General features: G+C 42.7%; 2 protein-coding genes across 2 annotated transcripts in view; one reads left to right on the top strand and one right to left on the bottom strand.

Annotated features, from left to right (window-relative positions):
- Positions 1-1,056: 1,056 nt before the first annotated feature.
- Positions 1,057-13,811, bottom strand: LOC128836568 (homeobox protein SIX4-like). The gene is made up of 3 exons (XM_054026943.1): positions 12,845-13,811; positions 9,831-10,525; positions 1,057-7,269 (listed from the first exon to the last, which is right to left on the bottom strand). The coding sequence occupies exons 1-3, from the start codon at positions 13,672-13,674 to the stop codon at positions 6,473-6,475; spliced, it is 2,322 nt and encodes a 773-aa protein (XP_053882918.1). The 5' UTR covers positions 13,675-13,811; the 3' UTR covers positions 1,057-6,472.
- A 1,449-nt stretch (positions 13,812-15,260) lies between these two features.
- The window catches only part of MNAT1 (MNAT1 component of CDK activating kinase), a 193,839-nt gene continuing 185,333 nt past the window's right edge, over positions 15,261-23,766 (top strand). The window contains exon 1 of the mRNA XM_054026944.1: positions 15,261-15,554. Within this exon, the coding sequence (XP_053882919.1) occupies positions 15,304-15,554 (251 nt within the window). The 5' untranslated portion in view covers positions 15,261-15,303. The remainder of the gene's footprint in view (positions 15,555-23,766) is intronic.

The raw sequence follows: 23,766 nt of genomic DNA, 5'->3' as shown, positions 1-23,766 counted from the left end.
CAGCCTCAAAGGGCCCTGGGTTGGAGCCTAGTGAAGTGAGAGGGCCCTGGCTCCTCTACCAACAAACCCCTTACATGTCACCGTCTTAAGCCCTATCCACTAGGCAGCGCTCCCTACCAACCAATCCTGAGCGATGGCCATCAGTGACTAAAAGAAAACAAAAGTAAAAGTCTAATGAACTGTAGTTCAAAAGTGACAAAGTTGTCTCTGAACATGAAAAACCCATGTGAATTTTTTTAATGGGAGTCAAACCTCAACTTACATTACATGACATACCCCCCCCCCCTCAGGTTTGAACATGTTAAGGGGTGTTTTTTTATGTGCTTGCATGGCAAGGTATTCAGCTATATTTCATGCAACTAGATGTTCACTGTGGAAAACAATCTCCTATGCCACATATACATGAGTCTTCTAGCTGAATTTACTGATATCAAATTTGTTTTGGAACCAAAACCAGCAACTGTACGTAACCCTAAAACTTGGTGAAGAACATGAAAATTATTCAGTAACACTGAAATACTTCAGTACTAAGGTGGTGCAAAGATCAGTCTGCTCTCAAATCTAGCAAAACAGATGTTCAGTGACTTGCACAATTTTTAAATAGTTCAGTTTAAACTGAGATTGTCAACCTACCTTTACAAAATAAATAAGATGTGTGTGAGAGCTTAGAAAAATGAGCTATCTGTGAATACTTAATAATACTAGTTAGTAATCAGAAGCCTGTTTTGATGTTGTATCTGTATAACTTTGGTATAAATTCAGTAATATACATGGATTTTCAATGGCATGGTTCAGTATGAAATAGCAGACATGATACTTTTAAATTTGGTATTTTAAAAGGAAAGTTAGGACCTGCTGCAAAACTGATTAAGTCTACGGAAAGACTATATTAGCTTCAGTGGAGTTTGAAGCAGGCCTATCGTGAATATACATCTTTTCAATTGCCATTACCTTTAGAATAAATCCTTACAAATGTATATCTAATTCAGATTATATTTCTAACAGAAGTTCTGCATTCAAATGTAATATATAAACAGAGTTGTTTGCAGCACAAGATGTGTATAAATATAAAGTTTATTCAGTATAGTGTTTAGAAAAATAAGTTCACATCATCTCAGAATACAAATAAAACACTTAACTGTCCAGGCACAAACCCCTATTACAGTACAACAAACATACATACCTTAGATCTCTTTGGTTGGGTCATAAGAACAAAAACGTTTGATGATAAGCTTTGTGTACTATCACCTAATGGTGCAGTAAAGACTTCTGGTTATTCTCTACTCTAATGCATACATTCTGTAAAGATTTCATCTTTGTTGTAAGGCACAATAAACCCATATTGATTACAGAAATAACTGGTTAGTTCTGGACAAACAGTACATGCGGCAAAAGAATGAATACCCTTTGAATGCGAATCCTGAAAGCCAAAAGATTCACATGCTCCTTGAGTGTAGAAATGTAAGAAGGTAGTTTTAAATTATATGAAATGTACAAGTTAGATATAAAATATCTTCAAGATAGGATTTCTAAGAGATATAGGAAAACTTCGGGTCTCCTCTCTTGTAAAATTTCACTATTTTGTTTCCAGAGTTTCAAAATTATTAATATTTTAATGACTTAAATGATTTCTTGATCATGGAGACTCTATGATACATGCCTATTGGAGTTCCATACACTTGTTTCATATGAAGCAGAAGGGATACATCTTGTACTATTGTCATGAAAAGTGCACAGGCACTGGAAATCTATGCACAGGGACTTTTCCAAGCATTCCATGCAAATTTGGGCCAAATTCTGCCCTCTGTAATGTCTCTGCTATCAATAGGGTTTTATAAGGCTTGAGGACAGAACCTAGCCCTTATTGCCTCTCCATGGGATTTGGGGGTGTTCCTAATGTTCACTGCAAAATTTAAGTTTTCATTTAAAAAAAATGGTTCTAGCACTTCTGATTGGGAAAACAATTTTCTTAATAAGCTTTCGTGGGTGAATACTCACTTTGTCAGATGAATGTAGTACTCACCCACAAAAGCTTATGCTCCAATACGTCTGTTAGTCTATAAGGTGCAACAGGACGCTTTGTCGCTTTTTACAGATCCAGACTAACAAGGCTACCCCTCTGATAATTTTCTTAATATGAATCAATGGAATTCTGTCTTCCTTAGTTCACAGACATGGTGAAACAATAACTCTAAGAAGTATAAACTGCCCCATTCATTTCACTAGGGTGTTAACTTGGAAATCGAATTACAACACTCTGAATAGATCAACCTTGTTAGTTATTTCACCGCTGCCACTTTATATTGGGCCAAATTCATACCTGGTATAAGTCCAGTGAAACGAACGGGCCACAGACTCAGCTGGTGTACAATGACACAGCTCCATTGACGTCAGTGGAGTTCTGCTGATTTACAGCAGCTGAGGATGTGGCCTATCTGTGTCCATGAACATGCTTATTCAGTGTGGTTGGATTCAGTTGAAAGGACACTTCACAGGAATAATTGCAAGGATTGCAAGATTTAACGAGGCAACTGACCGGATGCTGTGCTACATAGATGAGCCTTCTGGTTCTCAGCAACATCAGGGTGAAATCAAGAAAAATACTAAATTTGTTCAAAAACTTTACAACATTTTGAGGGAATTTGCTTAATCAGCTTTCAGCAGATTTCCCAAACATTTCTATAAAATCCAGGTCAAAGATTTAGCAGAATTTGGCAACATTTCCCATACAATTTCCAGTGGACTTAGCTTTAGGTAACTGTGCACTTTATACCTGTAGATGGCCATGGTGCGATGCCAAGCTGCCTTTCACTTTGCAAGTCAAAAAGCTTAGCATACATACGTCATATGTAAAGTTTAAATGATTCTTTATACCCATCCACATTAAATAGAAGAGGGGAAAAGAAGGGTATGTTAGGCTTGAGCGAAATATAAACACGTCTTCCATTTAAACAAGAGAACGTCATAGTAAAGACTAACGCGGAGATTTTCAAAGCTGCTTAGGGACTTTGCCTATATACAGCCGTTGAAGGTCTGGCCCTAAATATTGTAAAGGGCACTGTGTAAAGAAAGCAGGTTGTCTGCTTGTCTGGGCAGATATGCAAGGACCACATTATAATAAACTGACCCTTATTTTACTGTAGGAGTAAAAATACTATTTAAATAGCCACTATAAAAACACTGTACTGGGCAATGACACTTTGTATTGTGCATATGTACCCGCAGAAAACGTGAGGTTATAATTGGATCATATGGAGGGAATGACACTTATAAAGGAGAAAAGAGAACATAAATTACTTGCTTTCTGGAAGACTAGAATAGACTTATCTGACTCTGTCCTGATCCATTGCTTTATGTACATTTTTGCATCCCCTGCCGTCCCTACATTGTGTAGAACAGGCAATACTCTTGTTAAAAGTACCAGACATTCTGAGATATGCACCACTGTTATGACAAATACCATTTTCATGTCAACCACACGGCATAGCCAAGTAATTCAGAGCCTCAGTAACATAATTAATACAAACAGAAAAGTTACCAGCAGCATGTGTGCTGGCAGAACAGCATAGCAATTCTATTATAATATCTGATTGTTTTAACAGCTGAGAAAGTTATCTGAAATATTCGCTAACTTCCCCCTAAAGACGGTTAGAGCTTTGCAGAACAAAACATGAGGCTCAGAACACTTCTAGAGCCACATACAGCTTTCAATCCATGCATACAATTTCCATTCATGTAATAATAATACACAATAACATATGGTGTTTCTACTCTTCAAACAATAACAAATTAATTCTCGCAAAATTCTTGCAAAGTGGATAATTATTATTGTTATCCTCATTTATGGATGGAGAAACTGAGGCAGGGGGATTACATGACTTGTCCCAGGCCATAGAAGGTGTATGCGAGATGCTCAGATACTACAGAGAGAAACAGTGTCAGAGCAAGGACTGGAACTCTAAGTCCCTGACTTCCCATCCTGCGCTCTAACCACACCTCATGTCAGTGGGAGGCATGCATGCAGACTCAGGGCAGTTGATGGCTCCAAGTTTTGTTTTTAATAATAATAAACGTTTTAAATGGTTTGCTTTTAACAACATTTATGCAAGTCAGGGAGGTAGCCAAATGGCTAGTTGCTTTCTTTTCTCCATATACTTTGGAAAGCCTCAATGACCTCTTTTTACAAAACATATACTTCCTTCCTGCCCCTTCCCCCAAACTTGGGCTGCAGTGTTGAATGGAATAATTCTCTGCAGCTCAGCTTAGAGGTTCCATGCTGTTACTTACAAAAATAAATTGTATGCAATATAGTGCAAAACAACAGTGAGGCTATCATAGTGTCACACAGCACATGGAAAAAGCCATTTCTTTAAAAAATTTAGATAGGACTAGTTAGCTATCAAGACAGGATGAGACAGGGATACTCCTGGACAGAACTGACATTATCTCTATCTGCTTTCCTTTAAATTGTTTTTTGTCTTTTTTACAAAAGATGTTCTACATCAGTTCATTTCAGGTCTGACTGAAAGTCCTTTGAAGACTCTGAAAGCATTTCTGCTAATTTCAATGGGCTTTGGACCAGCCCTTTTAGGAGGATTAATTCATGCTTTAATTACCGTTTATATTCACATTAGAGTTAAAAAAAAAAAAAAAGAAAAAAGAATGAACAGCAAGTAGTTCTTCATAGATCTGCATTATTATTATTATTATTAAAGCTTAAGGTTGTGCTTTTTCAGGTAAAAAAAAAATCCTATAGACAAATGGTGAAATCTGCTCCATCCGTATGGAGCCTGAGTGTTGTGGGTGAAGTGCAGAGGGCTAGGGAGCTGAAATCTTTCCCCAACTCTGAGCCAGCAAATACTGCCGCTGCACAGCTCCCTCAAACCATTAGGGGTTCCTGTTGTAGCCTGTGGCCCCATTGAAGAAAGCACCTCTTTGTTTAGGAAGGGCACATAAATACATGTTTACGGGCGTTCCTGAATCAGGGCCTCTGTGATGGAACAGCAGCTACACACCGGTTGCATGGGGTTTCGGGGCCAGTGGAACCTTGCAAATATATAACCCCCTTCCCTAGCCTAGCCCATCATAGCTATCCATACTGGCCTATGTGGGGCTTTTCTTTATGGTTGCTCTGCCCACTGTACCTCTGTGGACCCTCCTCTGCAGGGCATAAATGGTGCAGAGGGCCAAACTCTGGCCCTACACCCAACTGACGAATTTCACCCCAAATGACCCAGAGACCAGCTTGTCTAACTCAGGAAAGTAGACACATTGACGTCAATGGAGCTACTCACAAGAGTAAGGCCGGCAGAATCTGGCCCTGAGGATGGATAATTGCACACAAGTGTTTTCATTCCTCTTGCCACTGTGCTTTAGTAACAAGGATATAAGGCCACTAGGAAGAAAGGCACGTGGAATTTTGTAAAAATGCATAAAACTTTTAACTAATTTGAAAATTACTAAGTAAACAAAACTTAACAAAAACCCAAACACAAAGATGGGAGGGAAAAATGTCCCAGTCTTGCAATACTGGGAGTTCATTTTTTAGCTTCAGTGTGATTAACATTGTTCTTTTACAGTCTATTGATAAAACTCATCCCTTGAAAATCCTACAAAAAAGTAAAACCTTGTTGAAAATAACTGTTTACTTCCTGTTCAAACGATAAAAATAAATTAAACAGTCAGAAAACATTTCAATGCACTGTATCTAAAGTGAAAGAGACCAACATAAACCATAAATAAAATCCATTGTACTAATAAAAACGTCTCCTTTATAATAACTGGAATAATATTTACATTCATACTGGAGTGAAAGCTTTAGAGTTGCATAATTAGAGTTTCAAATCCCCCTCCCCCCTTGCTGAACTGGCAAAATGCTAGTCATAACATTTAAAAATCTGCAAAAGTTTGAAGCAAGATTTTTGGGATGAACAGAAGTCTGCTGGAAAAACCAGCGACAATATTATTTGCAATTGTGTTTAGTTCCTTAACCTCAAACACCATGAAAGTAGCTTGTGAGGTATCGTCTATTTTCTTAAAATCTGTTCAATGCCCACGGACTAGAAGTAAACAACAAAGACTGCATTGTTTCTATCTTTTTATAAAGATATTTCATTTTCCTCGTTAATATTAGGAGTGTATACTTATTTATGAAATTATGTTGTGGCATGAAGATTCTAGTTAAACTATTAGGGTTATATTAGTAAACCAGAGCAACGCACATCTGCTTGGTTGTTTAGCTCGTATTTCCTCTAACCTGCCTCCCTTAGTCTGGTTAAAAGAGCATATTGCATGCAAACAAAATGTGGCAACCTAATTCCATTATTGTAGATTCCCATATACTTTAATGCAGATTATTCAAATGTTCTTCTGTTTTGAACTGTATTAGTATTTTCTTTAAATGAGAAAAAACGTGGTGCTTTTTAGGGCCTCATGAGGAGACTTATCTACTGAAACCAAAAGCAAGAAAAAGTTAAAAATCTTGCATATCTTCATCCATCTGAACTGTCTGGAGTTTGGCAAGCTCTTTTTTGTCCGTTTCCAGTTCTTCACAGACCGTGTCGACCATATTACTCATAACATATTTGGATTTTGTGTCCAGCATCATTAAGTTGCTGGTTGACTTACTCTCAGAATTGGATAAGAAATTCTCCTTGACATTGGGTGCTGACTGCAGAACTAACCTGTGCTCTCTGACAAAATCCGGATGAACTTGTGCAGATGGATGACTGACATGGTCTCCAGTTGTTGAAACTATTTCCCGGAGTGCAGGCTGCGCTGTAGAAATTGACATGAGATCTTGACTGGTAATGAGGGAACAGTTCTGAAGAGCTGCATAGTTAGTGTTGCTGATTGATATCACAGTAGATGTATTTGTTACAGATGCTGACATAGACTGACTCTCTGAGATACCAGAGTTCAGTTCTGTAGCATTTAAAAGAGAAGGTGAAGCTAGGGAAAAATTATGTGAGGGAGTTACATTTACTAAGGAGGAAGCCATGGACTGGAGGCCTCCACCAGCTACATTTTCAGAAGATATGTTTACATTTAGTTGTGTATTCTGACTGACAGGCATTAACTGAGAAAACACAAGGCTTCTTTCCAATCCTTCTTGTTTAACAGATCCTATTGCCTGACCTGAATTGGGAACTGTATACACCACTGCACTGGGAGCAAGAGGGCTAAAGAAAACCTTTCCTTGCTGCGCTGTTGAAGAATCACTTGTAAAAGTCCCCCCATCTGATGTACTTGGATTTATTGAAATGTTACCTAGGAAAAAACAGAAAGTATAGATTATAGTTGATGGGAAGCTGTGTAAAGAAGTTATTCTAGTATACGCTTGGGTCGCCTCAATTTTAGGAATTTTAAGCTAGAACTACGGCAACATAAAAGCAATATTATTTGGAGTATTTTAGAGAACATTAGGTATGAATGAATGAAAGCCCTTGACTATACAAATTACTTCTGAACTGAGAAAAAAGTTTCTGGTACATTAACACCTTTCAAGCTCTCATGGAGTGGCCAAATAGTCCATACCCGTGTGATTAAAATGAACACGATTTGGCCTTCCTTAGTAGCTACCACTAGATTTCCATCAAAGAATAGAAACATAAAAAGCTTGTAAGTGAAGACAGTTCAATGACAGACTAAAATTACACATGGAAAATTATAAAAAAAAAAAAATCTCATGAAATAAGTGACTACTTAGCTAAAAGCTAGGAGTGTAACCCTGCAGAGACATGTTCAAAATAATACCTTTCACCAGGCTTTCTATATGCCAATTTAGTATTCAAAAGTGTCTTATTTTGTCTATCAACACTAATCCTTTGAACACATTTCTAAGAGTGCAGTCCTGCCACTTTTACTCATGTTGGATAGTACATTACTCAAGCTGGGTTCTCCCATTAAAATCCATGGGATTACTTGTGAGAGTTAGGAGCTACTAAATGTGCAGAATTGGACCCAAAGTTGGTTATATAGCGAGCCCAGTAAAAGTCATTATTATAACGTGTCTCTATGTACAAGATAAATTGGCTCTCAGAGCTGGTTCCATCTTTTGACATCTAGAATTCTCCACCTCTTTCAGGAAGCTATTAGAATGATACTTGTAAGGGGCTGTAATTGGTTTTGGAGATACTTGTTTTATAACATGTATAGTGCATAGCTCACTTAGGGAGTGTTTAAAATGGGGACTGTTTACCTCCCCCTTAGTTTTCATTAGCCAATATTTTCAAGATGCTCCTAGAGAATTTTTTTGGTTACCATAATTATTTCTACCTAATGAATACACTAGAAAAATGAAGGAAGAAAACTGAAAGTTATGTAGGAATAAGATATAAATAAATTATAGCAGCTTGCTTAAGACAGCACGGAATGTATTTCACTATGAATACAAAACCAGTTACCCACTAGTCTCACAATTTAAAAACAGCTAACAGTAAACGTGGAGTTTTCTGATTTTTCTCTACCCTGGAATCCCCACTAGGGATTGATCACACTCTGCCTAGTCAGGTGTCCTCTCGCTAATGTGGGAAAATGTTGACTGCTTCAGATAAAGGTTTACACCACTTCTTAAGGCTGTCCAACACTATTTCAGGGAGAGAAATTTCTTCCTCACCTTTTGCTGGCTGTCAGCCTATGCCTTGGAGCATGTACATTAACAGCACTTATAATTTCAGATGTTATTCAAATAAAATATCTAATCTTTTTTATCTCACTAAGCCTATTGTCCAATAACTTCAAATGACAGTGAGTTGCATAGTTCAGAATAATATATATATATATATATATATACACACACACACACACTGTGCTGATTTATAATTTCCACTGAGTGTCCATCCTTTGTTAAATTCCTCTTTACTGGAAAAATAATTAACTCCTTACCACATGCACCTCAAACAAGCTAAAACGCAGTACAATTTGATTGTTGTTATATTATTCATGGTCCTTGCTATTACACAGAAATTCATATTTGGTTTAAACATTTTCCTAACAGCAAAATGCTGAAGATTAATAAATTATAGGATAGTTCAGCTTTGCCTTTACTTTATAATTCACCCACATCAAAATAATGATCCAGAACCAAATTTGCTTTGCACAGATTTTTTCCCTTACTATCCAGAAAAATCAATCCCTAATAAATGTTAAGGCAACCTCTAAAATAATCTTTTGGGAGGAGTTCATATAGTTGGTATGTTAATCCACGGTAACATACATTTCCCTAGGGCTAAGGGTTACCTTTACCCAAAACATCTTAACATTTGATATCTACAAGGAATCACATATTTCTATGATTTCTCTTTAGATTAGTTGTTCTTAATTATAGGATGGACAGATTACAGGCACAACTGATCAGTCTTGTTGTGCCTGTATATGTAGTGGCTTTAACTTACTTTTACAAAATGATTTGGTTAAAAAACAGTACATACTTTCTCACTAGCTGCTGGACTAGTTCTCATTTTAAGACGGTATTAATCAATAATCTTTTCTTTTTTTACTTATCGATTTAACACATTTCTGGAATTGTGAAGATTAATACGGAAGGATTCCTAGAATGGTATTTAAAAAAAGACAGTAAGATACCAGACCTTCCTTTGTGCTGCATTAGAAAAAAAAAAGTCCAGACTCCACATAACTTGATCTTTGCGAATCGAGGAAACGGATTGTTACAGGGAGATGTTGTAATGTATGATTTCATGTACTGCACATCGCAGCTGCCAGGATGCTGTAACCATAAACCACTGCACAAATATTACACACTATTGAAGATGAAATGTATTCCATTTTTTTCCCTCAAAAGTCTTTACTTTAGCAAACAAAACTTTTACCTTGTGAAGCTGCCACAGAAACAGGAGGCAGCTGCAGAGGAGAAAACCCGATGCTTCCATTAAGCAACTGGCCATTTGTTCCTGAATTAGGGATCTGGACAATGCCATACTGGTTTATTTGGACAGGAGCAGTAAAAGTAACTACAGACCCTCCATCTTGAGACGCAACAGTTTGTATGCTTTCCCTTTTCACCTCACTGCTTGGTATTAACCCTGGAAATGAGACAGGTACATTACTGGGACTGTATGGTGTTGGTGCTGCTGCAGAGTTAGACACAGAAGCCTGGAGGATTTTGAAGTCCTTGACATCTTCAGAAGAAGACACCAATATGTCAGTGATTGACCCTCCATTGCTCACAGCACTTGAAATTGTTTTGGGTGGATTTAAAGTTACTGTCTGTGAAGTCCCTATGTTGAGACCATTGAGGATTACGCCATTGGGTCCTTGAAGAAAAGAGCTCCCATTAAGAAAGACAGAAGAAGTACTGGCAGGCACTAGGTTTCCATTCAGCAAAACGCCAGAAGAACTTAAAGATATTTTAGTGTTTCCAAGCTGCTGCATGTACACTGGCTCCATATGATTGGGAAGGCTTAGATTGGTAGCTCCATCGGACGAGTTGGGGAGTGGATGTGGAGATAAATCCTCCTGCCCCTTACTGGATTCATCTTCTGTGCTAGGGTTGCCATCTGACTCACTATGGGGAAAGATGGAAATATATAGATATAACAATATCCAGTGATGTTTTTAAAGCAAGCCATAAGTCCATTTAAGAGACAGTAAAGGTTTAAAAAAATAAATAAAAGTAAAGCCAATCATGAGTAGTGTGAAACTTTACAGACTGGATTGTAGACCTGTAAGTATATTCTCTCTCTGTGGTCATCTACCCAAAATAATCAAAGGGAACTGCCTCAGGGCCATCTCTTTGCCTGCTAAATTGCCCTATGGAATGATGTGTGCATGTGTGAAATCCAGCAAGTCGAGGAGCAGCCATTTGGTAAAGTTATACTATGCCTTGTGGCAGCTGTAAGAGGTAAACCAGGGTCCCAGTGAGCACCGTTAAACCCTGAAAGTATCTACTGTCTCCTGTTAAATAAAGCGAAGCTCACTGGACTCTCTGATATTCTAAAGGGGAGACTGGGACCACCCCCAAATACCTCACACCTGGTTGCATTTCTTGAATGTCTAGATCTATCATGAAAACTTCATTCTGTTCCAATTTCTCCTTTCTCAAAAGGGGAAAGTGACTCACTAGTACCTTAATTTACAAAAGAGACAAAGAAAATATTCCAGACTTCCCAGGGGGCGGGAGGGGGACTCTATTGTGGTTGCATATAGTATGATCACACATCCTGGTATTTGGTTAATTTTTATCTCTGAAGAATGGGATTACCCAGACTGCCACCAGCCTTTAAAAGCAGCACTGCTTTGATTTATTAGTTGAGACTGAATCTATCTAACAGTTTGAGAGTGACTGGTGGAGGCAGATCCAAAGAGGGCTCCAGCCGAACTCCTCCTCCAGGTGCTTGGAAATGAAAAAGAAGGGTACCTCTTTCCTCTCTCCTTTGTGCAGGGGGCCAATTAATATTGGAAAGGATTTGGTGATCAAAACCTCCATAGAACACACACAGGAGTTTTTGCCAACGGAGGATCTCAACAACCTCCCCATAAGCCTTAGGGGTTGGGGAGATGGGGTGTTAAATGTGCTGTGTGCCATCTAAATCCCCCCTTGTCCTCCAAAACCCCAGTACACAGGTTCCCTCTGTTTCTGAGCCACCCAGGGCTTGGCTTTTGCTGACTTGTCTGCTCTGGAGTGCATTTTTCTTTCCTAGTTTTTGTTGTTGGTTGCGCTCTCTCTCCACAGCCGTTTGTCCCTTTGATGTGTCCCGAAAAAAAAAAAGGGGGGGGGAGAGAGAGAGAGGCTTGGATCAGCACAATCGCGCCCTTGGTTGAGAAATGCCTTGAGGCCTTTTTCTGCCCACAGCCTTCGGAAAGGAAGGAAGGGGGCTGGAATGTGGCTTGTAGGCAGGAAGGTCACCTCCACCTGGCCGGCTCAAGGCGGTGGATTCCCCCTAGCGGCCCCACTCCCAGCCCCTATGTCCCATTAGCCCACAAAGCAGCAACGTGTATGGAGCCAAGGCCCTGCCTGGGTTCCATGCCCCAGAGCCAGGGCAGGGCTTACTGGGCACAGGCATAGAGCTGGGGGAGCCTGTTGTTGCGTCAAAATTGCAGGGACACAGGTAAAGGGTGAAGAACGTGGGAAAAACCAGCTGACTGCGGGGCGCAGAGCCCCCCCCTCCAATATTCTATCGACTAAGCCCCAGCCAGCACCAAGAGACCCCCACTCGAAGGAGGCCCGTGGGAATCTTCCCATTGACTTCAGGCGGCTTTGGCTCAGGCCCGGTGGGAGCCAAGCTAGGATCGCAGTGAAACCCGATCCGAACCCGCTCAGAATCAGATTTCAAAACAGAGCAGCGGCCACCAGACGCCCCCGCCCCCACGACTTAAAAAACTCGGCAAATGATTAACTCTGTCAAATAAAAAGCTGCCCCACTCCCGCAGGCATTGCACAGCCCAGCCGGGCGCAGTGTCTGCCCGTGTGGGGGGGGTGTGTATGCGTAGGAAAGAGCTGCGATTTTGAGGGGGGGGGTGCGTGTGTTGGGGAGAGGGGGGCACTTAGCAACTTCCCAGCCGCGATCACACGCTGCATGTGAGTTGGGGGGCGCAGACCTGCACCGAGTTGGTTGGGTGGAAACTTCCCTGCCATCGCCCGCTTCCCACACACACACGGCCTGGGGTGGGGGCAGTGCAGGGACTGTGTGGCTCCGGGGAGAAAGTGAAAGTTGGGGGAGGAGGCGGAGACCTGAGCTCCGGTCCGGTGCCCAGTCCGAGGGCCGGCCGGCCGGGTGGGGGTGCGTGTAGGAGCAGGCTGCTGAAGGTAAGCGCCATGTTTGCACGGGAAGAAAGAGCCCGGAGCGGGCGGGCGGACGGGCGGGCGAGGAAAGTTGGCGCTCACCTTTTGGACTGGGTCTCGGAGGGGTTGCGGTCCCGCTGCCGCCGGTTCTTGAACCAGTTGCTGACCTGGGTGAGGGAGAGCCCGGTGATCTTGGCCAGGTTCCGCTTCTCGGCCGGCGACGGGTACCGGTTCTGCTTGTAGAGCTCCTTCAGCGCGTTGCGGGACCTCTCCTTGAAGCAATACACCGTCTCCTCGCCGTCCCAGATGGTCCTGGGCAGGGGGAACTTCCTCCGCAGCCGGTACTTGTCCACCGCCCCCAGGGGTCTGCCCCGGGCTCGCTCCGCCTCGGTGTAGCGAGCCTTGTACCACAGCTCCTGCAGCAGCGGGTGGTTGGAGGAGTCGAAGCTGTGGCCCTCCAGGATGCTGTAGAGCTCCGGGTAGATGCCCTGGTGGAAAGCCACCAGCGCCCGGGCTTTCATCAGGCTCTCGTTGCCACGTAGCAGATCGCTCTGGGGCAAAGACCACAGGAACCTGGCCAGGCGGTCCAGGTTCCCACCTTGCTGCAGCGCCTCGCAGACACAGGCTACATGATCCGGGGAGAAAGCCAGGGGGGTCTGGGAGGAGGAGGGAGAGGAGGAGGAGGAGGAGGCGGCAGCATGGTGATTCCTGGCCAGAAGTTCAGTGTGGAGCAGGAGCTGATCCGCAGCTCCCTCCTCCCCAGCCGCGGAGCCTGCTTGCTCCATGGGGAAAGGGGCAGCGGGCGGCGGTGCAGGGTTGCGGGCTGCCCTTTCCTGGGGCACGGTGCCTGCTTCGGAGTGGATTTCCATCACATTCTCTTGCTTGATCTCCACCGCGCTCGGGAGCTTGTCTGTGGGGGAGGCAGAAGACATGTTTCCCCCCCTTTCTCTCTCTCCGCAAAGTCCACTCCTCCTGCTTTCGGCTGGATCTAGCCGATCAGGTTTCCTCCCGGCCACGCAGTAACCATTAAGATAGCTGCTATAGCAAAGTAGTGTAAACGGATCGCTCCTCTCCGCGGCTCCCCCCAACGTGACTCCTCCGCTCGCTGCATACTATATGGCACAAGCAGCCTGCGGGCCCAGCCGAGCCCACTCATTGGCCATTTCACATTTTGGGGGCGGAGGATCCGCGGTTTCTATAGAAACCGTCAATCAAACTCCTTTATTCCCCCCTCACCGCTTGAAACACCTATACCTGAAGTTAAAGGGTTGATGGGGTTTTGTTTCTTCTTTCCTCTTGTGTTTGTTAGTCAGGTTACTTAAAGGACGTTTCAGCACTATAAAGCAGGAAAGTTCATTATTAGCAGCGCAAAAGAAAGCTCAACCCAATGATTATTAAACAGGGGAGGAAGCCACATTTTAAAATGAGTTGGCCACACTAGAAATATAAACCAGAGAACATGTTGCCACAGCAGAATTACAGCATATGCATGTGGAGATGGGATCATTTTATTGATTTATTTATTTATTCCTCCGACCCCCTTTAAAACACAGCAACTCCTCAAGAAGATTAAACAGTAAAAAAAAAACCCAAACAAAAATTCCAAGATCAAATGGGATTGTGAAAGATCAAGAAGAATCTGTGGCAAACACTTAAATGAAGATGTTATGTAGCGTCTTATTTTTCAAATGTTAAAGCATATACTATAAATAGCGTGGCATAAATACACAAAACATGAAAGAAATGAAATGAAACTATACTCCTAACCTTAAATCACCCAGAGTTGGCAAGTAAAGCAAGATGGACATGATACAGCAAGGCAAATAAAATATCAAAGCAAGACGAGTAATCCCCGATGATGAGCAGCCAAAGCTGATCCAAACATCTGATTATAAGAGCGACTAGGTGCAGTGCATGAGCAAGAAAAAACTTTGTCTGCACAGTGTACATTCTTTTCTATTCTCTTTTAAAATTTTGTACTATTATTCATTGATTCTATTATCTGTTGAGAGCATAAAAAGCAAGTTATTTGAATCACTAGAGCCCCACGCTTAAAATAAAGTCATAATGGAGTGTGGTTTATTATTTATGATAAGTACCAAAGAAAACAGAAAAGAGTAATCAAATGCAAAATGCTAAAAATAGCCCTTTCCTCCGTTTCAATGGTTTGATCTATCAATTTCCCCACCTCTCTACACTTCATACAAATAGCAAATCTGGGTGCTTTTGAGGACATGCTGTATAGCACCTGAAATTCTTTCCTAACATGCTAAGTGTTGAGTATAACAATCCGTTGAATAGTTTTACAGGATCAGACTGAAAAAACCCTGGACTTTATAAGGCTGCATCAGGCTTTTTATAGATAGTGTTGTACAGTATGTCTGTCTCTACACTCCTACTGTGATATTTATTTTCATTCTGTGGTATTTAGTTGCATTCGGATTTTTTTTTTTAACACCTGTTCCCTTTTCTCACCAGAAGGGACTGGGAGAGATGTTGGGTATGGCACAAACACGACGCACAACGGACTGCCTTTTTGTCCCCCCCCTTTCACAAAGCACATGAGGTTAGCAGCTTCTCTGCTGCAGCAACGCGCCTCCTCTGAGCGGAACGGTTGCTCTGCGGAGTTAAAGCCCCGGCCGGGCCCTGTTTGGCGTGACAGTGCTTTGAGAGGGGAGGGGTGGGAAGGAGCTGGTGCCTGGCAGGAGGGCGTGGAGGCGACCATGGATGACCAGGGCTGCCCGCGGTGCAAGACCACCAAGTACCGGAACCCTTCCCTGAAGCTGATGGTGAATGTCTGCGGGCACACGCTGTGAGTGCTGCTGCACGCGGGCCCTGGGGAGGAGGGGGCCGTGTTGCCATGGGGAACATCGTCCTGGGAACCCTTCCCCCCGGGGGCCCTGGCGCGTGGGGCTCCCACCCCGGGGAGAGGCTTTTGTCCGGCTGCTGTTGTGCGGGGGGATTTTCTCACTCCGCCAAAAGCATTCGGGGTGGGGGTGTGAAGCAGCTTGCCCAAGCCGGGGGAGAGGAGCAGGCTCAGGGGTGAAGCTCCCACCTCCCACCCAGGAGGAGGTGTGTGTGTGTGATGGGGGATTGCTGCTACAACTGCTGTGTGTGATATCACTGCACATAGTGCGGCCTGAAGTCCCCATTCCAAGGCAAAGGGGCTGTGAAGACTGTTGCACACAAAGCAGCTAGGCATCTCGACCCTTGGAAAGCATTTGGTGGGCATGAGCCCAGGTATTTACTTCCAGTATGGTTGCGATAATTTGGTGGGAAGCAGCTGCATCTTGCGTGTGTTTGTCCCTTACCGTCCTGCAGGCTTTCAGATTGCAATAGCTTGTCTCCTGTTTAAATATGGGTGTGTTTTTACTTCTGGAGGATTCTCAGTTAAATCTAGTCTCTGAGGAGTGCTGCTGTGTGCAAAGGGATTTCAGTTTACCCTTGCACGGAAAGGCCTGAAAGCCAGCAATGAATCCTGCTCATTTGCTGTTAAGCACACAAACTGTTTTAAAGTCCAGGTGGTTTGGCAATAAGAAGCCATGTCATAGGTTAGCATTTGTGCTTGAAACTGGAAGCTCCTACCAGCTGTAAAATCCAACTGGATATGTAGCTGTTTTGTGGAGTTACTGTTCTTTTGCTCTTACGGGTTTTGACATCTCAGGAGTAATAGCACAACAGACTTGGCTGCTCTGTATGTATGCTATTGTGAAGCTATTTCTCAGCAAGAATGTTGGTTCATGTTATAGCACTCAGACGATGTAACCTTATTTTCAGTCACATCTTTTTATGAAAAGGAACTTTTTTGGGGGAGGAGGGGAACTTTCCATGCTTAGCACGATATTTAATATCTCTTTGGTTGTTGTCTGAATTGGGAAAATAGGAAAAAGCACTTTTGACCAATTAAAACTTCCATCAGCTGCTTTTTTTATGTGCACCTAGGTAGTTTAAAAAACAAAAAAGAAAAAAAGTGGTGTTCTAAAAGTTGGGCATGTGTGCTGCCCTGAATGAGGAATACATGTGCTGATTTGTTGGAAGAACTTTGGTTTGGAAATGACAATATTATGAACAATTGAAATCCTGCTCAGAGCATGATTAACTCAAACATTCATTACCCCTTAATGTTTTTTCAGATGCACATATTTGAGGAATCATTCTTGCCAGTGACTGTTGTTGGTTTAGGAGATGGTTGGTTTGGTTGTGGGGATCTTTCATAATTTTCAGGCAAGTTTATAGCATACATCTATAAAGAGGTTGACCTACCACTTGAGTGAACACTGGTGAAAGCTTTTTACTGTGTTAACAACCCTCCTCAATTTTTCAACTCACCGCTTTTCTAATGGGTTATAAAACTTTAAAGCTAGAAGTCTAACAAACTCAAGTAATTATATAGCAGATGTACATGTGAACGGAGTATGTTAAAAGGGCAGGATTTGGATGGTTTAATGTTTTGTTTTTGTTTTAAGAAGCAGAACGGTGTCCATCTGAATATATCTGTTTCCTGGTTAAGTCTAACCAGGACCGGCCAGGCCCGGTTAGTACTTGACTGGCAAACTTTCAAGGGGAAAAGGGAGTCTGTGAAACATGCATCTGTGGTGCAGTGATTATTGCTTGTAAACTTCAGACACTGCATTTTTTTTTTACTTTGTGCTTCTTCAGTAAAAACATAAACAAATGGAATGTTATAACTTTTGTATTTAGTACCCTTTTTCTGTAATTTTAGCTACACATAGGTTTTTTTTTTATTACTATGCATGCATAATTTATTATTTTCAGCAAAAGTGCCTATCTGTTGTCTATGAGGTTGTGCACAAATGCAATATGGGCTTGATTCAGCAATGCTTATTGCTATTGAGGAGCACTTACTCAAGTGAGTAAATGCCATTGATAATGTGAAGTAAGGGTGTCAGAACTGTGTCCTGTATAATCAGTATGACAAATCTTTAGCTAAATGCACTTTTCCCCTAAATAATAGATTACATTATAACTATACATCACTGCACACTTCCAGTAAAGGTCAGAGTAAACAGGTGAGCTTTGCATTGTGTTTTAAAAGCTCAATCACTGCAGTGCAGGGAAGTGAAATACAGAATTGAAGAGCCTCTACTGAAAGCAACTCCTTAGCTAGATGAATCTAGGGACTGTTAGTGATACATTATCAGCTGACCTCAGCTGCCGGGGCAGGGCATGGAAAGAGATGTGGTCTCCTGAGGTAGCTGAAACCAAACCACTGAAAGATCCCCTGTGTAACTGCTGTACAACAGCATAAAAACTCCAACTGTAAAGGTTCTCGGATTTTGTTACGGTGAGTGGTTACGAAGCAGGGAGTCCCAGGTGTCCTCGTGAAGTTAGAGCTGCCAGAGGAGCATAGATTGCGGCTGCCCTTGTCACATTCACATTTGTGTCACGGGCCTCATTGTGACTATTAAAATGGAGGGGGTTCAACACTACCTGGTTGGTTGTGGGCAGAACTGTGGACTAAGTCATTACTTCTCTAGCTCCTGTGATTGATGCTCCACTCAGTGCTTTGACTATATGTATTTTCAGGAGCGCACTAGTTACAGACACTGAAGAAATGGTGCAGCTGTTGGAAGAAAGAGTAGGTGCACTTATTACTTTCTCATGATGGTAATCCACCCAAAAAAACAGTGGAGAAGGTCACCGAGCCCTGTCTGCATTAGGATTTGGAAGGTGTTAGCTAACGTGTTAATAGTTTAGTGTAGACAAGGCCTTTAACATATGTTAAATTTATGGCAACCACATCCTAATCTAGATGAGGCTAAAGAGATTAGCAACTTTACCAACTACTTACTCTTGTTCAAAACCACCTAGGGCAGTGAGGGATCTCTGTCTCTTTCAGAACAGGCCAGAACATTCCAGTTTGACACTGTGCCCTGCTGCAGGGGTTCTCCACGTTTTTCTTTCTGAGATCCCCCACAACAGGCTATAAAAATTTCACGGCCCACCTGTGCCACAGTAGCTGGTTTTCTGCATATAAAAGCCAGGGTCGGCGTTAGGGGGAGCAAGCAGGGCAACTGCCTGGGGCCCCATGCTACAGGGGCCTCCATGAAGCCACATTACTCAGGCTTCAGCCTCAGCCCCAGGTGACAGGGCTCAGGGACCTGGGCTTCAGCCCCATGTGGTGGGGGTTTGGCTTTCTGCCCTGGGCCCCAGCAAGTCCAATGCTGGCCCTGCTTGGAGGCCGCCCTGAAACCTGCTTGAGGCCCTCAAGGGGGCCACACACCCCTGGTTGAGAACTACTGCCCTACCGTAAAGCATACATGCAAGAGGGTAAAATTAAGGTCAGTGTGGGAATCTGATCTTTGAATTTATTGGCTTGCATTGTAACTGTAAACTCCGCACCTTGTTGTGGCATAAATGTGGCCTTTTCTCTCTCTGAATATCGAGTAGTTTAATATTGCATTTTTATGATCACTTGTGTTAAGCTTGTTTCTGAGGGGTTGACATTTTAGTAGTTTCAAATTATATCTCATAACATTTTGTCACCAAGTTGGAAGCCCAGCTGACAGCCTTGACAATGATGAGACACCACTGACCCAATCATAGGGGGCTGAGGAGGGAAACAAAAGGGGTAATCAGTCACACAGTCTGTTAATATGCTGTTGTGATTCTGAATGAATGACATTCTGAGTTAAGGTTCGTCTAGTGCCCTTTAGCTTTCCTGCTCAAAATCATTACATTATGCGTGGTCCTTTATCAGGTTTACGTACCATAGTCCTGATCCTGCAATTGATTATGTATGGGCACATCCCTGTACATGGTTCCTTGGAAGTCAGTGGGTCTCTGTGGAGTTGTGCCTATGTGCAATTGGTTGCAGGATTGGGGCTTGTGTGTGACATATAGGCACACCGAGATAAGGGTGTAAGTTAGTCTTCTGTCACAACTTTCATTAGTGGATAAATGTCAAACTTTAACTGGGGTATTTCCAGTAGAGACAGGGAAGTGTTAGTACCATTATACAACGCACTTGTGAGACTTAATCTGGAATACTGTGTGAAATTCTGGTCTCCTGTCTTTAAGAAAGATGAATTCAAGCTGGAATAGGTGCTGAGAAGGGCCACTAGGATGATCCGAGGAATGGAAAACCTACTTTATGAGAGGAGACTCTCAGAGTTTGGCTTGTTTAGCCTAAACAAAAGAAGGCTGAGGGGAGATATGATTGCTCTCTAAATACATTAGAAGGATAAATACCAGGGAGGGAGAGAGAAGAGTTATTTAAGTGAAGCATCAGCGTGCACACCAGAACAACTGGCATCAACCAGTTTAGGCTCAAAATTAGATGAAGGTTTCTAACCATCAGAGGAGTGAAGTTCTGGAACAGCCTTCCAAGGGGAGCAGTGGGGGCAAAAAAACTAAATGGCTTCAAGACAGCTTGATAAGTTTATGGAGGGATGGTATGATGGGACTGCCTACGAAGGTATGTGGCCTATTGGTGACTGCCAGTAGCAAAAATACTCAATTGCTGGATGGGGAGGGCTCTGAGTTACTACAGAGAATTCTTCCCCAGGAATCTGGCTGGTAAATCTTACTCACATGCTCACAGTCTACTTGATCACCATATTTGGGGTCGGAAAGGAATTTTCCCCCATGTCAGATTGGTAGAGGCCCTGGGTTTTTTTTGTTTTGTTTTTGTTTTTGCCTTCCTCTGCAGCCTGGGGCACAGTTTAAACTAGTGTACTTGGTGGATTCTCTGTAACATGAAGTCTTTAAACCATACTTTGAGGACTTCAATAACTCAGCCAGAGATTATAGACAATGTTCCCTCTAATTTTTTTTACATCGATGTGTGGAATAAATTTTGTCATGTGCTTCAGTATTGAGGTGATGCTTGGTGGGGGAGGGGCCAAGGGGTTTGCAGTGTGGGAGGGGGCTCAGGGCTTGGGCAGAGGGTTGGGGTTGGGGGGGGTGAGGGCTATGGCAGGGTGTGTGTGGGTTCTGGTGTGGGGCCAGGGATGAGGGGCTTGGGGTGCAGGCTGCCCCAGAGCTGCGGTAGGGAGAGAGGACTCCGCCCCCCCCCACTGCAGCGGCCCGGGGCTGGGGGAGAGGTGCCTCTGCCCGCCTGCGCGGCCCTTGATAGCCTGCTGTGTGGCTGCGCAGCTTAGAGGGAACTTAGGTTATGGATCTATTTCAGGAGTGGGTGAGGTTCTGTGGCCTGCAATGTGCAGGTCAGACTAGATGATCATGATGGCCCCTTCTGTCCGTAAAGTCTGAGTCTGTTATGAGAACGTGTGTGGCTATAGTAAAAAATTATTTCCCTTAGTTGTTGCTTGGCCAATATTATAGAATCTGTAACTAAGTAAGAAACAGTGTGTGGTTGTGGCGTTACAGTAAGGTTTTATTATCCTTTTCCACTATAAATCTTGTCATGAGGATGGGAGGATGATAAATGGGCAGTAAAAACTTGCTGCAAAATGAAAGTTGACATAGAAGTACTCAGTCCAAGAGTAAGGAATGTCTTTAAAAAATAAAAATAAAAAAGCAGAAAGGGTGGTCTTCTTCAGTAACAAATGTGCAAAAAAAAATTAAATGTTTGGCTAAAATGATGCTTTTGGGGGGAAAAAAGTGTGTCTAATTGAAGGAAGGAACGGTCCATTAGAGTTTACAGGGCATTGGTTTCTAAAGTGCACTGATGGTTTTGCCTTTCTTTTAAAAATTGAGACTCAGGAATTGCATTAAAAAGCCTTTGTGCATGCATGACAATTTTTGATTGCTCCGATGGTTTCAAATGTGTTTTTGGAGTGTGCAGAGGCAGGGGGGTGTTTGCCAATGGAGTTTTAATCCACCTCGCTTCATTTGAGACGACGAATGATCTTTTGCTCTGCTTCCTTGGGTTTCATTGCTCACACTGAATTTTAGTGGGCAGGTTAAACATATCCTACTGATTTACTTACATAAAAAAAGGAAAGGTAATGCATCCACCAAAAACTTCATTAAAAGAATGTTAAGGTTGTGACCACAAATGGGATCAGGTAAAGAAAGTTACTGTTGGCTATAAAACATGCCATATGGCCTTCAACAATCAGACATAAAACTCTTGCATTTAAAAGGAGGAAAAAAAAATGTTAATTGGAGCCACTGGTCCAGCCGCCCAGCCCCACTGCTATTTCATGTATTTCTCCTGTTCAGAGAGGGGAGGGGAGATGGCCTTTAAAACCAGGGCTTGCTTCCTTCCTGACGCTGTTAGACTTGCTGCTTCAGCCAACAGTGGGGCCCTTTGGACTCCTGGAGAGACAAGCCCACGTTTCTTCTGCAGCAGACCTGCTGCTCCAGCTACCTGTGATCCCATGACTCCTGGAGAGAAGGGGTGGGAGGTCTGCAAGCCCACAAAAACTAGGCCAACTCCATGAAGTTCTGGATCTGCTACTTCTACCATTCCAGCCAGTATGAGTGACCATTCTGAGAGTAGGATGTAAATCCCAGAAGAGCACTCCACAAGTGGACAGACTCAAAGTTTGGGTTCTTAATGCTACCTGCTGCATAATTCAGTGTAGACGTTTGTAATTTTTTTTTCTACTTACTGGCTAGTAGACTTCGTATAAGGTAGCTAGCTTATGATAGAGCAAATTGACTTTCCAGTCTCCCCTGACATTTCTTGTTATGTGATTAGGATCCTTATTAGAAGCTTAAATTGTTTTTTCCTCTTTTCTTTTCCGAAGGGGATGTGGGTTAATTTTTCTCTTTATTTGTTAATACAGCTCCCAAATAGAGGTAACAGCATAACAAATTAGAACATTTTTTCATGGCGTAATTTAAGCTCACTCAGGGAGACATCTACTCCTAGACTTCTCCTATGGGGACTCTATAGTCTCCCCTGCACCCTTTTATATCTGCTTCTGGGAATTCCTGGGTGGGGTAACTCCATCCTTTCAGACTCCTCTGATTGCTGTTTTAATGGCCAAACAGACAAAGGGAGCAGAGGTTTAATTGTTAGGTTAGACACATTTAAGATGTTCCTTGGGAGCCAAATTCACCGCTGGCATAAGTGGGTGCAACTTTAGTGAAGCTGGGACTGTTTGTGCCAGCATTGAGCGTAGCCCGGAACCTTTTGGCTATAATTGTACCGTGTGACAGTATAATGTCTGATCCAGTGTTACATTGTTGAACATCAAAGCTGAAAATCTTAAATTGGGTTTTAAGATGGTTGTAGCAAGTGGGAGTTACTTCTGGAGATTAAGGCCTCAATCCTGCAAATGCTGAAGTGTATGTTAACTTTATTCCCTTGAGCATTCCTGTTGAATTGAATGTGACTGTTCACTTCAGTCAGGTTACAGGTGCATAAGTGTACAAAGGATCAGGGCCTCAGTTTCCACTACAGATGCATCAGGTGGATAACATACCTGGTTCTGGCTCTTATGGGGTGGTTTGTAGGAGCAATATCTGGAAATAATTGAACAGGTTTCTTTTTTCCTATCTCTGAAACCTGGGAGAGAGTTCCTAGTAAAATGAGACCTAACCCTACATCTTCTACCTAGTCCAATGTAATATTTGTTTACTATCAACACACGCACACACCAACTTTAATGGAACTGCCAAATGCCTGTACGCTGAATAACCATGTTACTTACAAACGTGGGCTTGCATCTGAAGAAGTGAGGTTCTTACCCACAAAAGCTTATGCTCCCAATACTTCTGTTAGTCTCAAAGGTGCCACAGGACCCTCTGTTGCTTTTTACAGATTCAGACTAACACGGCTACCCCTCTGATACTTTACATGTTACTTATGTATGCAACATTCAGCTTTCCTTGCCCCATCCCTCCCTGTGCTCGTTACTTCCACTACGTTATGTCCAAAATTAGGTTCCGATCTTGAAAATGCTTACTTCCATGAGTAGTACTTACTCATGTGACTAGTCCCAGCTGACAAAAACAAATTTAATGGGAACTAGGGGTATGTAGGATTGGGCCCTTGGATAATAAACTGAGGCAGGGACTTTGTTTATATGGTCTGTAAAGTGCCCGTCATACTTTTAGGGACCACGTTAATAACAACTGGGGACAAAATC

This window comes from Malaclemys terrapin, chromosome 4 (genome assembly GCF_027887155.1).
Source record: "Malaclemys terrapin pileata isolate rMalTer1 chromosome 4, rMalTer1.hap1, whole genome shotgun sequence".
NCBI classification, from domain to species: domain Eukaryota; kingdom Metazoa; phylum Chordata; order Testudines; family Emydidae; genus Malaclemys; species Malaclemys terrapin.
The sequence above is the reverse complement of the archived record's forward strand: the minus strand, read 5'-3'. Positions and strand labels throughout refer to the sequence as shown.